A 19,883-nucleotide genomic window follows, 5' to 3' on the forward strand; every position below is an offset into this window, starting at 1 on the left:
GTCTAGCAGAGTAAGTTATGTACGTGCTAATCACTGATAATGAACAAAAGTTACAAAACCACTACTCCATTCTTCAGGAGGACAAAGCCTAGAAATAGTTAAATCTCTATCATTAGAGTGTTAAGACCCTTCTTTACATTGAGGTGTTGTAGAAAAAAAACTGTAATTATAAAATAAAAGTTAATAGTATGTAATAAACATAATTTGCAAATAATAATTTTGATAAAATTAGTAAAGATATAATAGATTTTTCATCATATAAGTATAAAATTAAATTAACTTATCTTCAAAACTATAACAGATAGTATTTACTAAATATTTTAGTGCTGCAGCTTTGAAATTATATATGTCCAAACTCAATCTTAAAAAAATCCTAAGTGAGGTCTTGGGGGGTGGGGTGTGCCAAGACTAACCATCAAGTGATCTTGATCCAAGAATTTTCTTACTATTTGAGGGTTTTTAAACCTTCACTCATTATAAGCAAGATAATTCAGAGTAGAATGAACTAGGTAGAGTACTTGATTCCACTAATTACCCTCGATTAAGCTCTGAATTCTCGTAAAAATAGGACAACTAAACTCGATCGTGTGCTTACAAAAGATATTCTAACGCTCAAGTCAGTGTTTGGAGATTTTGAAAGCTAATTTAAATCTGAATTTTCTCTTGACTTGATTTTGGAAATTGGCCACAAGATCATTTCTCGATCTTTCAACTCATATTTATTGACTGAGAGATGAAAGATTGGGGAGATAATGCTTTTTAGATTTGAATAATTGCCATTCATTCTTGTAATTTGATTTTGATAGTTAAATTCATTAACTATTTTTGTTTCTATTCGAGTTTTCTGCTCATGGTTCTGTTAGTAATCACTTAGCGTTACTTATCAACATTTTTGGGTTGAGAAATATACAATTTTTAAACAAGTACAGGAAATGAAAATTAATTCTTAAAATAAAAAAGAAATGTAGAAGATAAAATTTACAGCTTATTGGAACTCCAGTGAAGTATTTGCTCAAAGGAAAGAAGGTAATCAGATCACGCAATTTCTAGCTCCGCATCCTCGGCTCTATTTGTATGTTTGTATTCCAAAAGCAAGTCTTAGTGAAAATTGACTTGCATAATTAATATTATTCGTTATAAACTTCCATAATTCTAAAGCACTTTTTAATAGAAAATCGCTTTTGATTGTACTTAATCATAATTCGGCACTCTCATAATGTATTCCTTAATCTCATCTAACCATAAAAGAAAATATTTAGGACTATAATTTCCATCAAGCATTCGAAACATGAGGTCTTTTGAATATTCCAATCACAAATGCAAAGCCAATGCAAAACTATAAACAAGGCTGAACTATCAGGTGTGGTATGGCTACCAGTTGGTGGCCATAATTTGGTGTGATGATGGTTAAATCTTGTAGATATTGTGGTAAGGAACATGATGGTCACTATGGACTGGTCAAATTCACAACAGTAAAAGTGGATCGAAGAGGTGAATCTCACAGGTTTTGAAGGTTTTGTGTGGTGGGTTATGGTGGCTTTAAGATGGCTAATCAGACACAGTGGTGGCTTGGATTGGATGTAGTAGATAGAAGGAAGTTTGATGATGGTTGATTGATGGTGAGGCATCAGTGTTAGTGGTGGCACTAGATGAAACTAGGAAACTACATTGCTTCAGGTAGAGTTTGCTTACAACAACATGTCAAATCGATCTACTAGCAATACTACTTTTGAGATTGTCTATACTTATTCCATATGCTATGTCTATTATCTGGTTGGGATGCCAATAGTAGTCGGAGGAAGTAAATCAATGGATAATGTGGCAGAAAAAGACTGCAGATTCATGTAGAGGTGTAAGCTGACTTGGAGGTTGCCAATGCTAAGTACAGGGCTAATGTGGACAAGCATCAACGCAAAAAAGTATTTTAGGAAGATGATTTGTGATGGCACATCTAAGGCATACCCATTTTCCTGGCATTCACACTAAGTTGGACAAGCAGAAGTGTAGTCCATCTCATGTGGCGATGTAGATTAATGATAAAACTTATGTGCTCCCGTTGCAAGAAAATTGGAACATCTCTCACACTTTTAACGTGGTTGATTTGTTTGAATATCATCCAGATGGTGAAGAGTTGAATTGGCATAACTCGAGAGCAAGTTCTTTGCTTTGATACCAACTAATGATGCAAAAATGTAAAAAATTGATTGATAAGATAAACTAGGTTTTTGAATAGCAAAAGTTTTATTAGAAAAGTCTTAATGAACAAAACTAGGGTTTTAGGTCCCCTTTTATACTAACAATTAAACATTGTGAATTTACTAAAATAGAAAAATCTGAAATATTATTTTATGATAAATACTCCTAATCTAATTAAGGAAAGCAAAATAACCGCACCCAAATTCGATGTAAAAAAAAAGATAAAAATCATGAAAGTAATATACAAATAAGAAAATAACTTAAAAATAAAAAAAGGACCAAGAAGGAAGCAAAATTCTCAGCTCGATCACAGGCAAAATAGTACAACCAGTTCTGGATTTGATTCATCTTGTCGTAAGCTTTGAAACGATATATTTTATGGCAAAAATAAACACCTATAGCCCATGTTATAACCTTCGGAAGGTACCCTACTCATTCAACACAGAAGTCCTACAACAACATGGCAAGTACAGAGGCTATTAGGGAGGCTATTTGATTACAAGGTTTGTTTGAAATCTTGGGACAAGTACGGGAGCAATTAAGATGTTTTATGACAGTCCAAGTGCTATTTACTTAGCAAAGAATCAAGTTTATCATGCACGTACAAAATATATCAACATATGATTTCAGTTTGTGCAAAAAATAATCAATGAGGGGAAGGTTCTTCTTTGAAAGGGCAAGACCGTAAAGAATCTCACAAATATGTTGACCAAGATAATGGTGACAATCAAGTTGAAGTATTATCTAAATATGATCAATATCTTGCAAGCTTAAAATAGTAAGAAAGGCAGAGATTGGTGGGTGATTTACTGTACACAGAGTTTAATTTCTTTCAAATAAAGGTAGAGATTTATTGAAATATTGATGTAATGTGGGAAATCATTAAAGACAAATTAGCGAATAATTCATTGGTAAAAGCGTGAGGATGAAATAGTAAAACTATTTGACAATTCTTTTAGTAAAATTAAATGCTATACGGCGATTTTGGCGAAAATGGAACGTGGCAACAAATTGCACACGCAAAATTGTTAACAAAATGTGCATGGCTTTAATGCATGCAATTAAAGTTGCTATCTCCATGTCATGGGAAATTGAAAGGATGGCAATTCATGCTCCTTTTGTCAAGATTTGCCCAACAAAATGGCGGCTTGTCCCAGTGGATTTTGTTCCATAATTGTCAACGCTCAAAGCCATTAGATGCCTATCAATAGAGCCTCATTCCACAGAGTTAAAGGCATCCCAAATTGTAAAAATTTGAGAGCATTTGCAAATGAGCTATTCAATAATGCAGAGAGAGCACTTTCTTAGATGTTCCTCGAGTACGCTGCAGTAATTTTTTACTTTACTGATTTTGTAGATCCTTTTGTTTTTGCTGCTCTATAAGGCCTCGGCTACTGACGGTCTTTCTCTACCCGTTTCTGTACCTACAGCGGAACCTTATAATAAACTTTCCATGTTTGTAGAGTTGCCGTGCTTGTTCAGCTGAATGCTACTCTTGTCCCCTGCTCTTCTCTGAAGTAAATTTTATAAATCAAGTATATGGTATAAATCAGAATAGTACTTCATCCATCTCTCAAACATCAGCCACAATATCAGAAGTCACCCCGCCCATGTTATTCAAGTGAAATCCATAAAAATTCAATAAGAATAAATTCTTAACAACCAAAGCCTTTGTAAGCTTGATGTGCAATATTACTTAGAAGAGGCAAGCTAAGCTATTCAGCTAGAACACCAGAAGCTGTAAGGAAGGGGGAAAAAATCCAATCAGATTGCAAAAAGCTAGGCTTATTAATTTAGAGGAGTGCTACACATCCCTAATCCTTTATCCCAAAAAATTTATTCCAAATGTTGTGTTATTTATCAATTAGTTAGTAAATATTTTACTTAAATCTTGTAAAAAATTACCAATTACTCAATTAATAACACCTCATTCGGGATAAAATTTAGGATAAAAATTTTGGGAGATCTATCATTACTCCTAAATTTATTGTTCATCCAAATGTACACAAAATATAAGATATTTTGCAGGAAAAAAAGAAAAGGAAATAGACGGTTTAGTATTACAATCTAATTTGAGTTAAAAACCCCTCTGTGAGCCATTTTCTTGCCCCAGATTGAAATAAAAATAAAGTTATCCAGATAGCCTTCAGCTGGACATTAAATGAGGTTAATGAGTGCCATATACACGTGTGCGCGCACGCAATAGTGGATGCAAAAATAAGAAAGCTGTACGAAGAAACAATGCTGCAATGATAAGAGAAATTAAGAATACAAAACAGAATATTTATTTCAGTCCTTTAGTATTCCCTAAATCGCAAACCCACATAGCTTCAATTTCAAAGATCATGAATGCAATTTTGATTCATGGAAGCCACATTCTGAACAACTATTGGAATATTGTTTGTTTCTGATCCAAGCAGAGCATTCTCTGGTAATTCAACATAAGAAAATTTTCAAGAGTAGATATAGTAAATAATAAAAAGAATGTAAATGAATTATAAATAGCAAAGTACATAAATTGAAATTGAGATATATGCGCAAGAGGGTAATCACCAGGCTTCACCCAACCGCTCTTCATTCAAGTTCTCTAAACCTTTTAGGTTGTGGTTCCTCATCATCACAGCAGCCACTTCCACTGGCTTCTGCCCCAAAGTATTCAGTAAGGCTTCGCTTTGACGTTGTGGCTACAATCATCTTCGATCCAACAAAATGTTGATCGAATTCATTCAGATTATAAACAGTAAAACGACTTGGTTGGTTTGTCGTTTGGTCTAACTCCTCCACTTCGTCCATATAAACTGGATGTAAACCACACATCTTCACCTCCAATCCTTGGCCCAACCAGGGTTCAAATGATACATTAACATGATTAGATTCAAAAGGCTCAAGATTAGACTCTAAAGGCAATCTAATATCGTAGCATGTTTGACGAGACAAATAGAGTAGCCAAAGATGGTCTGACCCAGCCTGACCGAATTTATCTCTAAATCCAATTCCATAAATGCCATGTCCAATGTGGCAATTCAACTGATGTGTGGGATATGAACCAAAACAATTGTTACCACGTGAATTTTTTAGGACATGAAAAACACAGCAGATAGCATATCCCACCAACTTTTTCTTATTATACAGATTTGAAGGCCTTGTGACTGTTATTGAAGATCCCTCATTCTGATACATGAACCACTCCGGTATTTCACTTCCTGGAACAACAACGCTTAAATGTTGTCTTGTATTTGACACTGCCTGCATCCAAAATAATAATAATAATAATGAAGTCCAAACCATTGCTTAATGTTTTGGCATATATAATTTTGGCATAGCTGGGAAACACAGAGTAAAAAACTGACCTCTAGGTACTCTCGTAGCATTGAAAACGCCAAACTTTTGTTGCCGAGCAATTTTAAGCTGTCTAAACAAGCAATCATTGTGCTGTCGGACTTGCATAATTTTAAAGCATCTAATAATGTCACTAACGAAGCACAACCATTTACTCTAACTTGCCTGATATTGGGTGGAAGTTGTGGCAGAGATTGAAGCCTCTTGCAATCCTCCAATTCAATATTCAGAAGCTTAGAAAGATGGGTAATGCTTGTTGGAAGTGAAACAAAGCTGTTTTTACTCAAATATAACTCTTTTAATGAGCATAGGTTGCCAATATCACTTGGAAGGGCTCCTTCCATTAGATTACAATCAGTGAGATTCAATTTCCTCAAAGAACACAAACCTGAGAGAGAAGGCAACTTCAGAGCCACAGACTTTCGCATTAAGTTGATTGGGATGTACGAATACCATGACGTCGAATGTGGTACAGCTGTTCCACTGATATCAAGCTCCTCCAAACTTTCAATTTGTCCAAGTGTCTCTGGCACATTTTCAAGTTTGAAGCAGCCAGAGAGATTCAGAGTTTTGAGAGATTTCAAGGCAATTATACTGCTTGGAAGTCTCACAAGATTTTTACAGTCACTCAAGTTCAGCAATTCAAGTTTTGTCAAAAGTTCTATGGATGATGGCACTTCTTTGATAGAAGTTCCATCTAAAAAGAGCTCTGACAGATCTTTCATACTTCTTACAATCTCAGGAAACTTCTTAAGTTTCGAGCAACCAGAGAGCTTTAAAGACCTAAGACATTTTAAATTACTTACAGTAACTGGAAGAATCTCGAGACTCCTGCAATTTTTCAAATTCAACAAAACAAGGCCGGACAGAAGTTCAATTGACAGTGGCAATCCTCTAATGGCTGTTCCCTCCAAATGAAGTTCCGACAGATGCTCCATATGTTCTACAATCTCTGGAAACTCTCTAAATTTCAAATCACCAGAGACATCCAAAGTTGAAAGACATTTTAGACCACTTATGGTCGTTGGAAGACTTTTGAGATTCTTGCAATTGTTTAGAACCAACAAGACAAGTTTGGATAGAAGTTTAATAGATAATGGCAGTTCTTCAATAGCTGTTCCATCCAACAAAAGCTTCAACAAACACTCCATACTTCCCACGATGTCCGGAAATTTCTTTAATTTCGAGCAACCAGAAAGAACAAGTTTTTCAAGAGATTTCATCAAAATCTTGCCAGGAAGAGTTATAAGACTTGTACAATCTTTCATGTTCAATATGATAAGCTTATTGTGAAGCAGCAGAGATGGGTGAATTTCATACAATCTTGTACATCCTTCAAGAATCAGCTTCTCTAAATTTGGGGCCCCTGTGAAGTCTGGCATCCTTATCAAGTTCTCGGAATGGCTGAGTATCATGACTTTCAACTTGTCTAAATGCTGTAGAAAATAAAAAGGAGCGAGAAAGATATTTCTTAATTCAATTAGAGAGGAATGACAAAACTAATAAATTTATATACTATTATTCACTGAGAAAATATATATTAGTGACAAAATTGATCTTACTTTGATTCCCTTCCACAATTCTCCGATGCGGCTATAACACATGTAAATTTCAATAGTTTTATCCATTTGCAAATTTGATGGCAAAAATTTCAAAGGATATCCACGCCAACCAAGTAACCTTAACCTATTAGACAGGTATTCAAGGCCATTAGGAAGTTGCAGATTACAAATTTTGAGCAATCTTAGGTTGGTCATCTTCGAAAATGCTTTAGCACTCGCACACAAATACACCTCATTTTCATGATGGTAGTTATCAAGTACTATTCCTTCCACTAGTTCAGTTCCCTGAAAAAATCATAAGAAAAGGATAGACAATAAAATAATAATGTAAAGATGTTGAAAAGTTGTCTGAGATTTAACTAGGTGAAAGAAATTAACAAGCACGAGCTGAGGAATACATGTTTTCCAAACAAATTAGTCACTTACTGTGCTTTCTGTCAACACATGGCATACTTCTTCTTCCTTCCATAATCTGCTGCGTTTCCCAAGTTCTTCAGGGGATTGTCTCTGGACAATTTGTTGCCCTAATTCTTGTAACAAATCATGCATCCACAGTGTGTTATTATGCACAGTTATTAGACATTTTTCAATAAGAACTCTTATTCCAATAACTGGATGAAAACCACATCCCTCTAGAAAGTTCGTGACATAATCCCTATCATTTCCTTTAAAGAAACATGCAATATCGAGAAATATTTTTTTCTCTAGCTCCTGTAGCCCATCAAAACTTATTTGAAGTATATCCAGAATCTCACTTGGAGGTTCTATTTCTAGCCGTTCCAGGGTACTTCTCCACTCATCCACAGATCTACCAGACAAAAAGGAACCCAAAACTTCTAGAGCCAATGGAAGACCACCAGCATACCGGATAATACGTGCAGATAGCTGCACACATTCTTGCAAAGGTTGATAAGTTTTAAAAGCTTTCATATTGAAGAGTTGAAGAGCTTCATCATAATTTAGCCCATGAGGCTTATACACTTCATCAACCCCATGTGTTTTCAACAAATGTTCGTCTCTTGATGTTATGATGATCCGGCTGCCTGAACCAAACCACTCACGATTTCCAGCTAAACTTTGTAATTGTTTTACATCAACCACGTCATCTATAACAAGAAGAACCTTTTTTCTTTGCAGTCTACTTCCTAACATGTCGATACCATCAAAGACATTCCATATGCTATTATCTGCAAGCTTTAATAACTGGGAAAGGAGTTGCCTTTGTAAAGAGACTAGGCCCCCTTTACTGGAAATTTCTCTAACATTGTCAAGGAAACCACTTGCTTCAAATTCATGAGAGATCAAGTCATAAACAACTCTTGCAATTGTTGTCTTACCTAGACCTCCCATCCCACAGATCCCTATCATACGCACATCGCTAGACCCTGAGTCCATAAGAAACCTTAGTTTCTCACAACGTGAATCCATTCCTACTAGCTCCTTAAGAGTCTCTGGTTTTGTACGAATTTTACTTGATACCACATTGACAATTTCCTCAATAAGTTCTGACTCATTGCTACAGATTGAAATCAACGAGAAAAGATTAGTGTTAAATTAAAGTAACTGTGGAGTCAAATTAATTCCATTAAATGTATATAAAAATTATGCAAAATTCATTGGACCAAATTGAAATAATATATTTTACATATGGAAAATCTTTAGTTGTGTTCTTCATGTAAATATCTACATCGATCTGTACCTCTCGGTTTGCAAAAATAAACTTGTGGAGCTACTATTTCAAATACTACACATCATATGAAATACGTATTAACTAGAAGCATTTTAATTGAAAACACTCTAAAAGCTGTTTAAGAATGGTTACCTTTGTTTTAATTCCCAGCCGGAGATATTAGCCACCTCTTTCAAAATGTCTCTCCACTTTTGCACCTTTTCTTTATTGTCCCTAAAAACTTCTTCATGTTTAGCAAATGCCTCATGAAAATTTCCTGTCTGTTTTGTTACCACAGTCGGTTCCACATCATAGAAAATAGGAAAAATTTGATCTTCTGCATTCTTGCATTCAACAATCTTAACAAGTTCATCCAAGCACCAAGTGGAAGAAGCATAGTTTTGTGAGAAAACAATAATTGATATTCTTGATTCTTCAATTGCTTTAAGGAGTTCTAGTGGAATGGATCTTCCTCTCTCAAGTTCTTTGTCATCCTTGAATACATAAAGTCCCTTATTTTTCAACGCAGCATAGAGATGACCTGTGAAGCGTTTACGGGTGTCTGCTCCTCTAAAGCTTAAGAAGGCATCATATTTCCAATGAGAGATATTTTGGATGCTGGTGGAAGCCATTATATCTTTTTCCTGAAAATTTACAATAAACTAAGTGGCTTTCCTGGGAACAAAATACCCATCATTACTATGCAAACAAAAATGCAATATATATCTCAATTGTCAAAGTTGTATAGCTCTAGGCTGTACTGCACTGAATTGCATTAAGCTATGAAGCAATACCATGTTTAACAAATAATAAAAAATTAGATTAACACTACTGTAGCAACTTTTTATTTCTAAACAGTGCAGCCAACCCAAAACCTGCTCCCAGAATATATTTTAATGCTGGTCTAACTACATCAGCAAACATTGCAACTAAAACTTGTAGCTAAATATGGGATAACAAAATTCTGATAAGGAACAGTATTTTAATGCAGGCTGCCAAACGATCTTCTTCTTCTTAATAATAGATAAACTTACTAAGCTTGCGAGAGGTTCTGATTTCGAAGTTAATCATCTTCTTCTTAAACAAACTAAGCAGACCCATCAGCTTGTTATTTACTTCATTTACCAAAAAGGAAAAATTATACCTAATAAATCCCAAATTGTAATAAAAAAATTATTTTCAATGCTGATTGAAAAAAAAAAAAAATCCTTCTTTTACAGTCAGGGCATGCAAACTAATTGTGAAAATAAAAGAGAAATGTCCAAGCTAAAACTTACAGCTTGAAGAGTGTATCGCAGGGAGCCACTTAATTGAACTCCAATGAAGTGTTTGAATGAAAGAAGGAAAATATATTTCTTATGTGTAAAAGCAATCAGGCAATTTCGATTGTTTTATGTGACATCATTTTCTTAATATTTTTAGATTGCGGTACCCAGTTGGGGACAGAAATGTAAAGGTTGGACATGTGGCAAACTTTGATTAAACAAGCCAGTCGGGATAAATAAAATAATATTTGAAACGCTTTTTTCAACTTTTTTATTTTCAATTTAAAACCGAAATGTCAAAAAATTGAAACCACAGGTTATCAGCTAAAAATAAGACTAAAAATAAAATAAGACCAAAAATAAAAATTTCTCAAATTTATTAGTAATTATATGCAATGGGGTAATGCTAGACATAGAGATGGCAAAACCCCGGGCCGGGTTCGGGTATTGCCATGACCGGACCCTGCCCGGATGCAACCGGTCTGGGTTCGGGTCCGGGCTGGGTTTTAATCCGGGTATTCGAATTTTATATTTTTTAATATTTATGTGTATATATTTTCTATTTTTTGGTAATTTTATAAGTTTTAAATTTATTTCAATAAAATTTGACATGAAAATATAAATTTTAAGTGTTTAAAACTTTATATATGTATAATAAATAAGTCAAATAAATATAAAATATTTAAAATAATATATATTTTATAATTTTTTTTAATAAAATCCGGGTTCCGAGTTTATCAAGTGATGTCCAAGACCGACCCGACTTCATACCCGACCTACAATGCCCGGGTACGGTCCGGATCCAGACCGGACAGATATTTTTACCACCTCTAGCTAGACACACCATTAGAATAAACTTATCCTGTAATTAAAAAGAAAAAAAAAAGGCGGCGGTTAAAAATTAAAAAATAAAAGAAGGAGCTGTAAACAGGAAAACATATACACACGTGTGAGTGAGAAAAGCTACCAAAACCTGACCTGAAACCCGACCCAAACCCGCGAGCCCGACCCGGCCATATCTCCAATTTCCGGCCACCTCATCGGCCGAGCAATGTACCAATCTGAAGCTTGAAGACCATCATACCCCAACTGTCTTCGTCGCCGGAAAACGGTTAGAACGCCGGCGATCAAGCTCGATAAACCGCGGTCAAATCCACCCCTTCTCGCCGTCGATTCCGCCGGTTCTGGGTGACGTCACCGCCTGGATCTTGATCCTCAGCTCATTCTCATCATTTTCCGACCAACTCCACCACCTGAAACCGCCGTTTAGGCCGCGAACGACCGCCGGAAAGCTTGCGGCTTGGGAAGCTCGATCCGCCGCTTTTGCCGCGCGTGCGAGCTCACTGCCAGCACCATTAGGCTCAGCGGGGTCGAAACTTTCTGGCCTGAGCTTCCCGGCTACTGTTGACTGAATTTCGATCACTGCTGACCGGTGAGGGCAATCTCGTAATTTCATATTTTGAGGGCAATTTTGTAATTTCTGATCCTGTGGAGGTTTTACTAATTCCGAAAAATTAAGGATTTGTTGTAATTAGGGTAATTTGGTGATTTTCAATTCGGGAGTATGTTAATAATGTACAAACTCAAGGGTATTTTAGTAAGTTTATTGGCACGAGAGTTATAAATTATGGAATGATATTGATTTTGAGTTTATTGCATAAATTTAGTCCTAATTCCGATTAATAAAAAAATAATTATGTCATTTCCTTGATTTAGGAGGATCCACAAGCGAATCAGTCCACGGACGTTGGCGATAATTGAGTCTGAGCATCATCACTATGAGTGAAATATACAAAATCTATTTTTATAGTTAATTATGATAGTGAAACATGTTCATGAAATAAGAAATTTAAATGTCTTGATTCAATAAATTTCTCGAAATGGATTTAAGTTACGCATTGATATTTTATTGAAATGTTTTGGATTATGATTTTCCATATCGACTTTGGAAAAAATATTATAAGTGTTTTAAAGACAAGAAAAGTAGATTTGAATGTGATATAAAAAGAAAATAGATTTAAAGTATGTTAAATAGAAAGGAAATGAGATTTATAGTATGATTTTATGTTCATGTATATGTGTATAAAATGTTGTTTGTAAAATTATTGGACAATACCATTCTTTGGTTACATTGATACATATATGATGAGGCTTTTGGAGTCCGTATGAACATACATAGAGGCTTTTGCCCGTGTGTTTAGGTGTTTCTACCTTTTGGGGGTATATGTATGTGATATGATGATATCGGTGATATAGATACAAATAATACAGATGAGAAACAAGCCTTTAAGGGCTCGTCTAAGTATACACAGAGGGTTTGGGGCATGTGCTTAGGCACTTTTGTCCTTTAGGGATTAGATTATACATGCACAAATATGATGATATATGAGATGACACTTTCATGTCTATATGTGTAGCTCCAGGGCATAATCGTACATAGATAATATATCAATACCCATCTATTAAGGTTTGGATGCGGTGAGATTATTTTCTTGGGTACTTGTTTAGTGATGATTTCAAATTTGTGTATTTTATACGATATTGTAATATGATTTCCATAGTTATTATGTACGATATTACATATGTTCTTCAAGGTTAGTAATCTGATTTAAATGTTAAATGATTTATAAATATTTTCTCGTATATGGTTTGATGAAATCGTATTTAGAAATGATATGATTAAATTATTTTTAAGTTAAATTAATTTTCAAAAACTATTATCCACTAACCTCATTGAGTTTTATATTCATCATGTTTTTATTATATTTTTCCCCTCAAAAGGAAGCTGCAGGTACACCATATCAACCTAGCGACTGTAGATATTTTGAATTTTGGGCACATGATAGTGTTAGAAGATATAGATTATTTTTATTGGGACATCCTGATCATTTTCATTTTTTTTTTTGCGATTGTATAATTTTATTGTATTATTCTTTTGGGATTAAGAATAAACTAATGTATATTAATATTGGTTATAATAAATACAAATACAATATTAAAATACAAATACTAACTAAAATAGCACATTAATACAAATAAGATATTAAAATAAATATAATTAAAAAATAAAATATATATCTCATGCAAATTATTTTAATATTAAAGCCATTATCAACATGTCTCAATAGATTTTATTAAAACTTAAATCTGTTGATCCAAAAATTAATTTAAATTTATTCTATTATAGACATAACTCAAAAAAAGTAATGTATATATATATATATATGTATGTATATGTATATATGTATATATAATATAAATATCAATTTTATAAATTATTTTGAACTGTTAAATACATTTATTTTATATTATTAATCTATGAAACCAATTTTATTAATATTAAACAAATCTAAAAAATTAGTAATATCAAAAACAATATTGTTTAATATTAAAATAATTTATAATATTTATAATATTTTATTTAATGAATTATTTAATATTATATTTGCATGTGTTATAAAAATTTATTCAAAGCCAATTTCTATGTTGTTGTAATCTAAGAATATAATCTTTAGAAAAGGGTCTGTGTGACCATTTGTGAAAGCAAGACGACCTATGTTATATTTTAAATAAATCTTGGAGGCATGGGTGGCTTTTTTCCTAAAGAAAATAAAGACTTTAAAAAAACTTAATTTGATTAAAGGAACTAGGGTTTATAATTCGTAATAGCTAGCATAAACAAATATCGTATTCAGGGCATCAATCTTTGTTGTTATTATTATTATTATCACTATTATCATCATTATATTAACAATTACACAAATAAGAATAATAACAATAACAATAATATAATAATATTTTAATTGAAGACAAAAATAAAATTATGAAATTTAGGTGGGGTAAAATATGGAGCTCATAGGAACAAGAACTTGACTCCCAAGTTCCATAAGAATCAATTCTCATTCATTAATCCCAAAAATGTATTGGCCCCACATATTTCATTTTTGTTCACTCTTCTATTTTAAAAAATAAACACTATTGATCATTCTTGTTTCAAATTTTAATTTCAGAATCCAGCAAGTAAGCACATCATTAATGTAGCACACGAGAGTAATAAGAGTAGTAATAGGCCGGCGAAGACAACGGTTAGGAAAATAACTACAGCAAAGCGGGGGAAACAAAGTGTTCCATGCAAGTATGGGTTTGGAATTAGATTTGTCTAGGAGTGTTAAAAAATAATTAAATTGAATAACTGAGTTGCGTAAGCAAACATTCAATACAAAATTGCGAGGAAACTTGGATTACAATTAGGTTTCTTTCAAAGAAATCAGTTAGAGGATTTCATGTTTTCTAATTAATTCTTCTTCTTTTGTTGGCCGACGGCAAGTCTTGTCAACGATATTTGCGAGAGATAATTATAAAGGACGGCGAATGGAATAAAAGACATGTTCAAATGTAACAAATGCTTCAATAACCTAGAGTCCTAGACACCTAAAGCAATTGCATTATCTCTAATTATTTAATTAATAATAATTTAGACTACTTAATGAAACAAGACAAAGAAGGTACCTGGTATGAACCAACCTCTCCACTAATCATCTATTTTGTTTTCTTTTTCTCTTCTTCACGTTCTATTAGTACGTGACGCGGCATTTCATTTTATTTATTCAGTATCGGTAAAACTATATCGGACCATCTTTTAGGAAATTATATATGAAACATAAATTATAAATAAGTACAGTAATATTATATTCATAAATTATGTCTACACATAGAAAGTAAATTAACATAACATCAATGAAATAATAAAAATATAAATAATAATGATAGATTAAAAAAAAAACACGTGATATGAACCTAATTAGATAAATCAGTAATGCCTTAATAAACAATAGTATAGTTTATGGTAAGGCTAGCCTTTTGAAGAGATGAAAATCCGCCAAACATCGTTTCCTCAAAAAATAGGAACTTTTAAAACCATATGCATATGAAATTTACCAAAAATAAACTTTATTATACACTAATTGTTCATTTTCCTGAGTACTTTTTGTATATTTTAGAAACACATACTTAAACAATCTGATCAAGCATGAAATCATTTTCGATTCATGGAAAACAACAATTTTGGGGATGATATTTTGCTCTTGTTGTAATTCAGATGCATACTTACTGAAATATTCAGAGAATAGTAAGTAGGCTTCTCCTTTTATATGAGTTCACTCAATGAATCTTTGAGGGTGTGGTTCCTCATCACCTCAACAGATGCAGTAAGGCTTCACCTTGACGTTGTTGCTACAACCATCTTTGCTGCAGCAAAATTTTGAGGGGGTTCATTCAGATTATAAGTGGGTAAAGCGACTCCATATAAGCTGGAGGGATATCATACCTCTCACCTTCGATCCTGGCCAAAATACACACCTGAGAAGGTACAAATTTTATGAAGACACGCAACCCTAAATTTATATTATCGAATCACACTCAACAGCTTAGGAAATTGACCTTGTTGATTGATTGCTTTTGGTTTGGAAATCGTAGTGGTGGCGCAACGGATATCATCTTCTCTTTGTTCAACACTTCAGTTGGGATTTGGGATGTCATGGTTCCTACTTGGGCATTTTATCAAACATGTTCTGGGCATGGGTATCATACAATTACTCCTCAAACACATTTGATCAAATCTGCATAATTTAACTCAAATTATAATTTAAAAAATGTGTCATGTAATTTAAGTGAATGATTGAAATTTAAAAATTTATCATTTATAAAAAAATTTTCAATTTACGTGTAGGGAAAAAAGGGAATATTATTTTGAATTTTTAAAATAACAAAACCAGATAATTTTTTTTTATTAACACATATTTATTGAAATTCAAATTTAAAACCTGTCTTTAAAAATATAAAAAAAGAAAAAAGAAAAAAAGGAGATTGTACGATAAGATTGGGGTGGGGTAGGCAAATAGTCCAACTCCGTAAAAAATATAAACAAATAGTTCAACAAAAGTCAAAATTAAATAAGCAAGGTTAAATTCAACAAGCCCATAAAGGCCTACAAAATTCCAACATCAAAATGGATGAGAAGGGCACTTTTTTTTTTTTTTTAAATTTAAAATCATTAGGATAGTGGGGGGTTTAGGCAAGACCCCTACCCGTAATATAAATCCGAAAATGATACAAGTATAAAGGAGGGGGACAAATACCAAAACCTCCTAGAGAAACTGAAAAACAAGTATAACATAGCTGAAAAGGAATAAAAGAAAAGTCAAGCTAGCGCCTGATGTGTGGAACTGCATGCGCATCTAGATGGAGAATGCTATGTAAACCAGTAGGAATGTCCTTAGGGCTCATAAACCGACGATGCACAAACCCAATTGGCTAGAAAATCAACAGTAGAAGTAGCCTCCCGAAATACATGAAGGACCAAGATATTAGTTGAAGAAGCCATACTACGGACACGTCGCAAAAGGTATGTGTAGTCCCACGACACCTAGCAATCGGGCCGAATCCATGCGACTATAGTAGCAGAGTCCGATTTTACCTCCAATGTAGAATGGGCGAGGTGAGCTGCAAGCTCTAAGCCCTCATGAATAGCCATAAGCTCTGCGTAAAGGATCAGACGATAACCTAGGAAAGATCCAAAAGCGCCTAAGAGCTCTCCTCGAGAGTCATGCAAAATAGAGATAGTGAATGTGCATGTCACTGTGCAGAAGTAAACAAAGTATGCAAGCATGATAAAAACAAAGTTCATGATATGTGCCTACGAGATTATTATAGAACGAACCTGCTATAAAAAATGATGCAGTGACTAAGCTGGAAGAAAAGGCCACCTAAGACGTGAATTTGCTGTTATTTGATTCAACTCTTTGGCATGGCTCCTGAGGTTTGAATCAGCCTATGGCAGGCAAGTGAACAAGCTGATGTGGCTGTTGTAGGTAGCTTGATGCCCTTATCAACATCCTTCTTCCATGAATCTGAATCTATCTGTCCAACAACATTGGTAGGAATGCACATAGAAGTGATAGTATATCTTGTTATAAAGGAACTTATTAATATTGTAAAGTACCCCCTCAGTTGTTCTGCTTTTGCTAACTTTGTTACTGTCTCCACTGCATTCTGTTCCACACAGTCAAAACATTCTGCATTTCGGCCCGTTTCTAACAAGACAATATAACTTCCAAGCTTTCAATAGAATGTTCTAAGAGATCTCAAACCTTTTATGGTACTTGGAAGACTCTTGAGATTTTTGCAATCTTTCAAATTCAACAAGACATTGCCAGAAAGAAGTTCAATAGATGCTGGCAATCCTCTTATAGCAGTTCCTTCCAAATGAAGCTCCAAGAGCTGATCCCTGCTTGAAGTTTTCTCTGGGAACTCTCTGAATTTCAAAGGGCTGGAGAGATTCAAAGTTGGTAGATATTTTAGAGCACTTATGGTCCTTGGAAGACACTCAAGATTTTTGCAGCCATTCAGAGTCAACTGAGCAAGTCCAAATAGAAGTTCAATTGATAATGGCAGTTCTTTAATATCAGTTCCATCCGAAAGAACTTTCCACAATGTCTAGAAATTCCTTCAATTTCCAGCATCCAGAAAGAACAAGTGTCTTAAGAGATTTCATAAAGATCTTGCCTGGAAGAGTTGAAAGACTTGTACAACCTTTCAAATTCAATAAAATCAGCTTCTTTGGAACAGAAAAAATGAGTGAATCTCCTGCAACCTTGTAAATCTTTCAGAAATCAGCTCCCCTAAATTTGGTGGTCTTGTGAAGTCTGATTGATCATATTAGAAACGGATTTAGAACTGACATGCATCTCTTTGTTGTTAAAGCGATCAAATATGATGCTTCAACTACATCAGTTTCCTAAACATTATAACAAAAAATAAGTGGGAACCCAAAAAAAAAAATGAAAGAAAGAAAATATTAATAAATCTATGCAAAGGTTTAACTAGTTAAATAAGTGATCATGATCCCAAAATTGCAAGTTTTCAACCTAAACTGAACATTTACACTGTTTTGTGATAATACATGGCATATATCTGCTTCCTCCCACAATCTATTGCAGTTTCCAGGCTCCTGAGGGGATTGCCTCCTAACAATTTATCTACCCCATTTCTTGTAACTACTCATGCATCCACAGTCCGCTAAAATCAACTACAGTTAATAGAGATTTTTCAGTAGGACCAACAATTTTGAAAATTGGGTCCAAATCACAATATTTGAGAATTTTTTTCACATAATCTCTATACTTCCCTTCATAGAAACATGCAATATCGAGAAATATTTTCTTCTCTGTTTCTTTTGACCCATCAAAACTTATTTGAAGTACATCAAGAATCTCATTTTCAGGATCTCCCTATAGTCATTGTAGTATAATTCCGAAAATATTTTCTTCTCTGCTTTGGAAATTAATGAACTTCTTCTTCATATTTATTCTGAAAATTCAAAAACATAAATGAAAATAAAGAGAACTGCATGACATAAAACTTACAACTTCGATTATGTTGCAAGCAGCATAGTAATTTTCTTAATAAGAATTCCGACAGAAAACATTCTAAGCTCTAACATCAAAATGTTTTAAATATCAACTACATGTCAACAATGCGGAATTCCAAGGCATCTTCTATTAAACATAAACAAATAATAAGAACCAACAGTTGTCAATTCTTATCAACAAAGTCTTCAAATTGACATTGTGGTCTGTTGTTTAACAAAAAAAAGGAAAATCAATAGTTGTCAATTCCTATCAACCAAGTCCTCCGACCAAATTAAACATGGGGGTGGAGAAAAGAAAACTAAAAATCAAATGTTGAATCCTCTTGATTGTTTCATGGATAAATCTGATCTAGATCTGAGTCCATATTTAACATATTCATCGCCCCATTTTCAGACATGCCATGAATTGTAAATTAAGCCAAAGATTCGCAAAAAAGCAACAAAGAAACAAAAAGCAGATTCTATGTTCAGCCACAAATGGGCTATTTCACAGCCAAGCACAATGGTTATGGAAGATTGCTAGTAAACAAATGAAGAAAATTAATTGCTTTTCACAAGATCAAGAATTAACACTAGTATTGATTGCTTCTCTAGTGGAAGAAATAATTTTGAATAAAGCACAGCATCATTCCAACAAATGTGATGATATTTTTTTCATTCATTCTATGGCCTGACTCTGTTTTATGTCTAAAACTCAAGAAATTCTACAATTCCTTCATTCTACCACATCATTCACGAAACAACAAATAATCAAATTCTGTCATGTATATTTCTATTTAGAAATTTGCAAAAAGGTTAGCCGCTAGAAAAAGAAAATAATTGATTAGATAAACACTGGGTTTGCACTGTGTTTGTGGTAAAATTCTGTTAAAGACTAAAGACTCTCAGAATCTGCTCACTAGCTATGACTCATGCAGGACAAACCTTCACGAATTGACCTTGTTGATTGATTGCTTTTGCTTGGGAAACCATAGAGTTGATGCAACACATCAGGTGGGATGCACATTCCTTCGTAGGCATATTATCGAACACGTCCTAGGCACGAGAATTATACCATTATTCCTCAACAACTCCTCTCTTGAACCTGGCCTGCGAATTCCATATAATCATTCGTTTGTCTATTTATCGTTTGTTCTGGGCCCAAATCAAGCTGAGATCGATCATATTCATATTCAACATATGTGCACTAGGCATTGTAGCCTCAATTCCGAGGTTCAAGTATTTAAACCCATAAAAATTCACAGAGGAAATGACAAGGAAGAGCGTGAGCTCAATATTTCTAACTCTTCGCTCTACCTGACAAACGGACACATTAAAGATTGATAATAAATCAGACCCTGTGTTTATTTTGTAGCTGCTGCTGAAGTGCTAACCACGGATAACGGACACCAATCCAGACAGCTCATCAATGGCACGTCACTAAC

General features: G+C 33.9%; 3 protein-coding genes and 1 long non-coding RNA gene across 17 annotated transcripts in view; 1 reads left to right on the forward strand and 3 right to left on the reverse strand.

The window, feature by feature from the left end:
• LOC102621470 (uncharacterized) overlaps window positions 1-19,883 on the reverse strand; it is a 68,715-nt gene that overhangs the window by 46,640 nt on the left and 2,192 nt on the right. The window lies entirely within an intron of this gene.
• The window catches only part of LOC107175105 (TMV resistance protein N-like), an 81,207-nt gene that overhangs the window by 26,013 nt on the left and 35,311 nt on the right, over window positions 1-19,883 (reverse strand). The gene's annotated exons all lie outside the window — the stretch shown is intronic.
• LOC127901185 (disease resistance protein RUN1-like) lies at window positions 4,466-10,194 on the reverse strand. Of its 7 annotated transcripts, XR_008053303.1 has the most exons (8): window positions 10,044-10,194; window positions 8,920-9,410; window positions 7,524-8,613; window positions 7,098-7,382; window positions 5,924-6,971; window positions 5,701-5,808; window positions 5,547-5,608; window positions 5,355-5,442 (listed from the first exon to the last, which is right to left on the reverse strand). XR_008053303.1 is itself a non-coding variant. In XM_052437786.1 (7 exons), exons 2-6 carry the CDS (start codon window positions 9,396-9,398, stop codon window positions 4,771-4,773), a joined length of 3,951 nt encoding a protein of 1,316 aa, XP_052293746.1. In that variant the 5' UTR covers window positions 9,399-9,410; window positions 10,044-10,194; the 3' UTR covers window positions 4,466-4,624; window positions 4,750-4,770. The 7 variants fall into 7 exon arrangements, 6 of the variants coding, with proteins under 6 accessions (XP_052293746.1, XP_052293743.1, XP_052293744.1 ...); XM_052437786.1 differs by adding an exon at window positions 4,466-4,624 and having other exon boundaries at window positions 4,750-5,442; window positions 5,547-6,971; XM_052437787.1 differs by having other exon boundaries at window positions 5,246-5,442; window positions 5,701-6,971.
• Window positions 14,097-16,600, forward strand: LOC127901187 (uncharacterized). Its single transcript, XR_008053316.1, has 2 exons — window positions 14,097-15,397; window positions 15,507-16,600. It is a non-coding gene; the product is annotated as an uncharacterized LOC127901187 (long non-coding RNA).

Source organism: Citrus sinensis, chromosome 3 (genome assembly GCF_022201045.2).
Source record: "Citrus sinensis cultivar Valencia sweet orange chromosome 3, DVS_A1.0, whole genome shotgun sequence".
In the NCBI taxonomy this organism is placed as follows: Eukaryota; Viridiplantae; Streptophyta; class Magnoliopsida; order Sapindales; family Rutaceae; genus Citrus; species Citrus sinensis.

Excerpts from the sequence above, each read along its gene's own strand:
- LOC127901185 (XM_052437786.1), bottom strand. The coding sequence starts at position 9,398 with ATGGCTTCCACCAGCATCCAAAATATCTCTCATTGGAAATATGATGCC. Across the intron at positions 6,972-7,097 it reads AATTGTGGAAGGGAATCAAA|CATTTAGACAAGTTGAAAGT; the intron begins GTAAGATCAATT and ends TATTTTCTACAG. Across the intron at positions 5,443-5,546 it reads TGCTACGAGAGTACCTAGAG|GCAGTGTCAAATACAAGACA; the intron begins GTCAGTTTTTTA and ends TTTTGGATGCAG.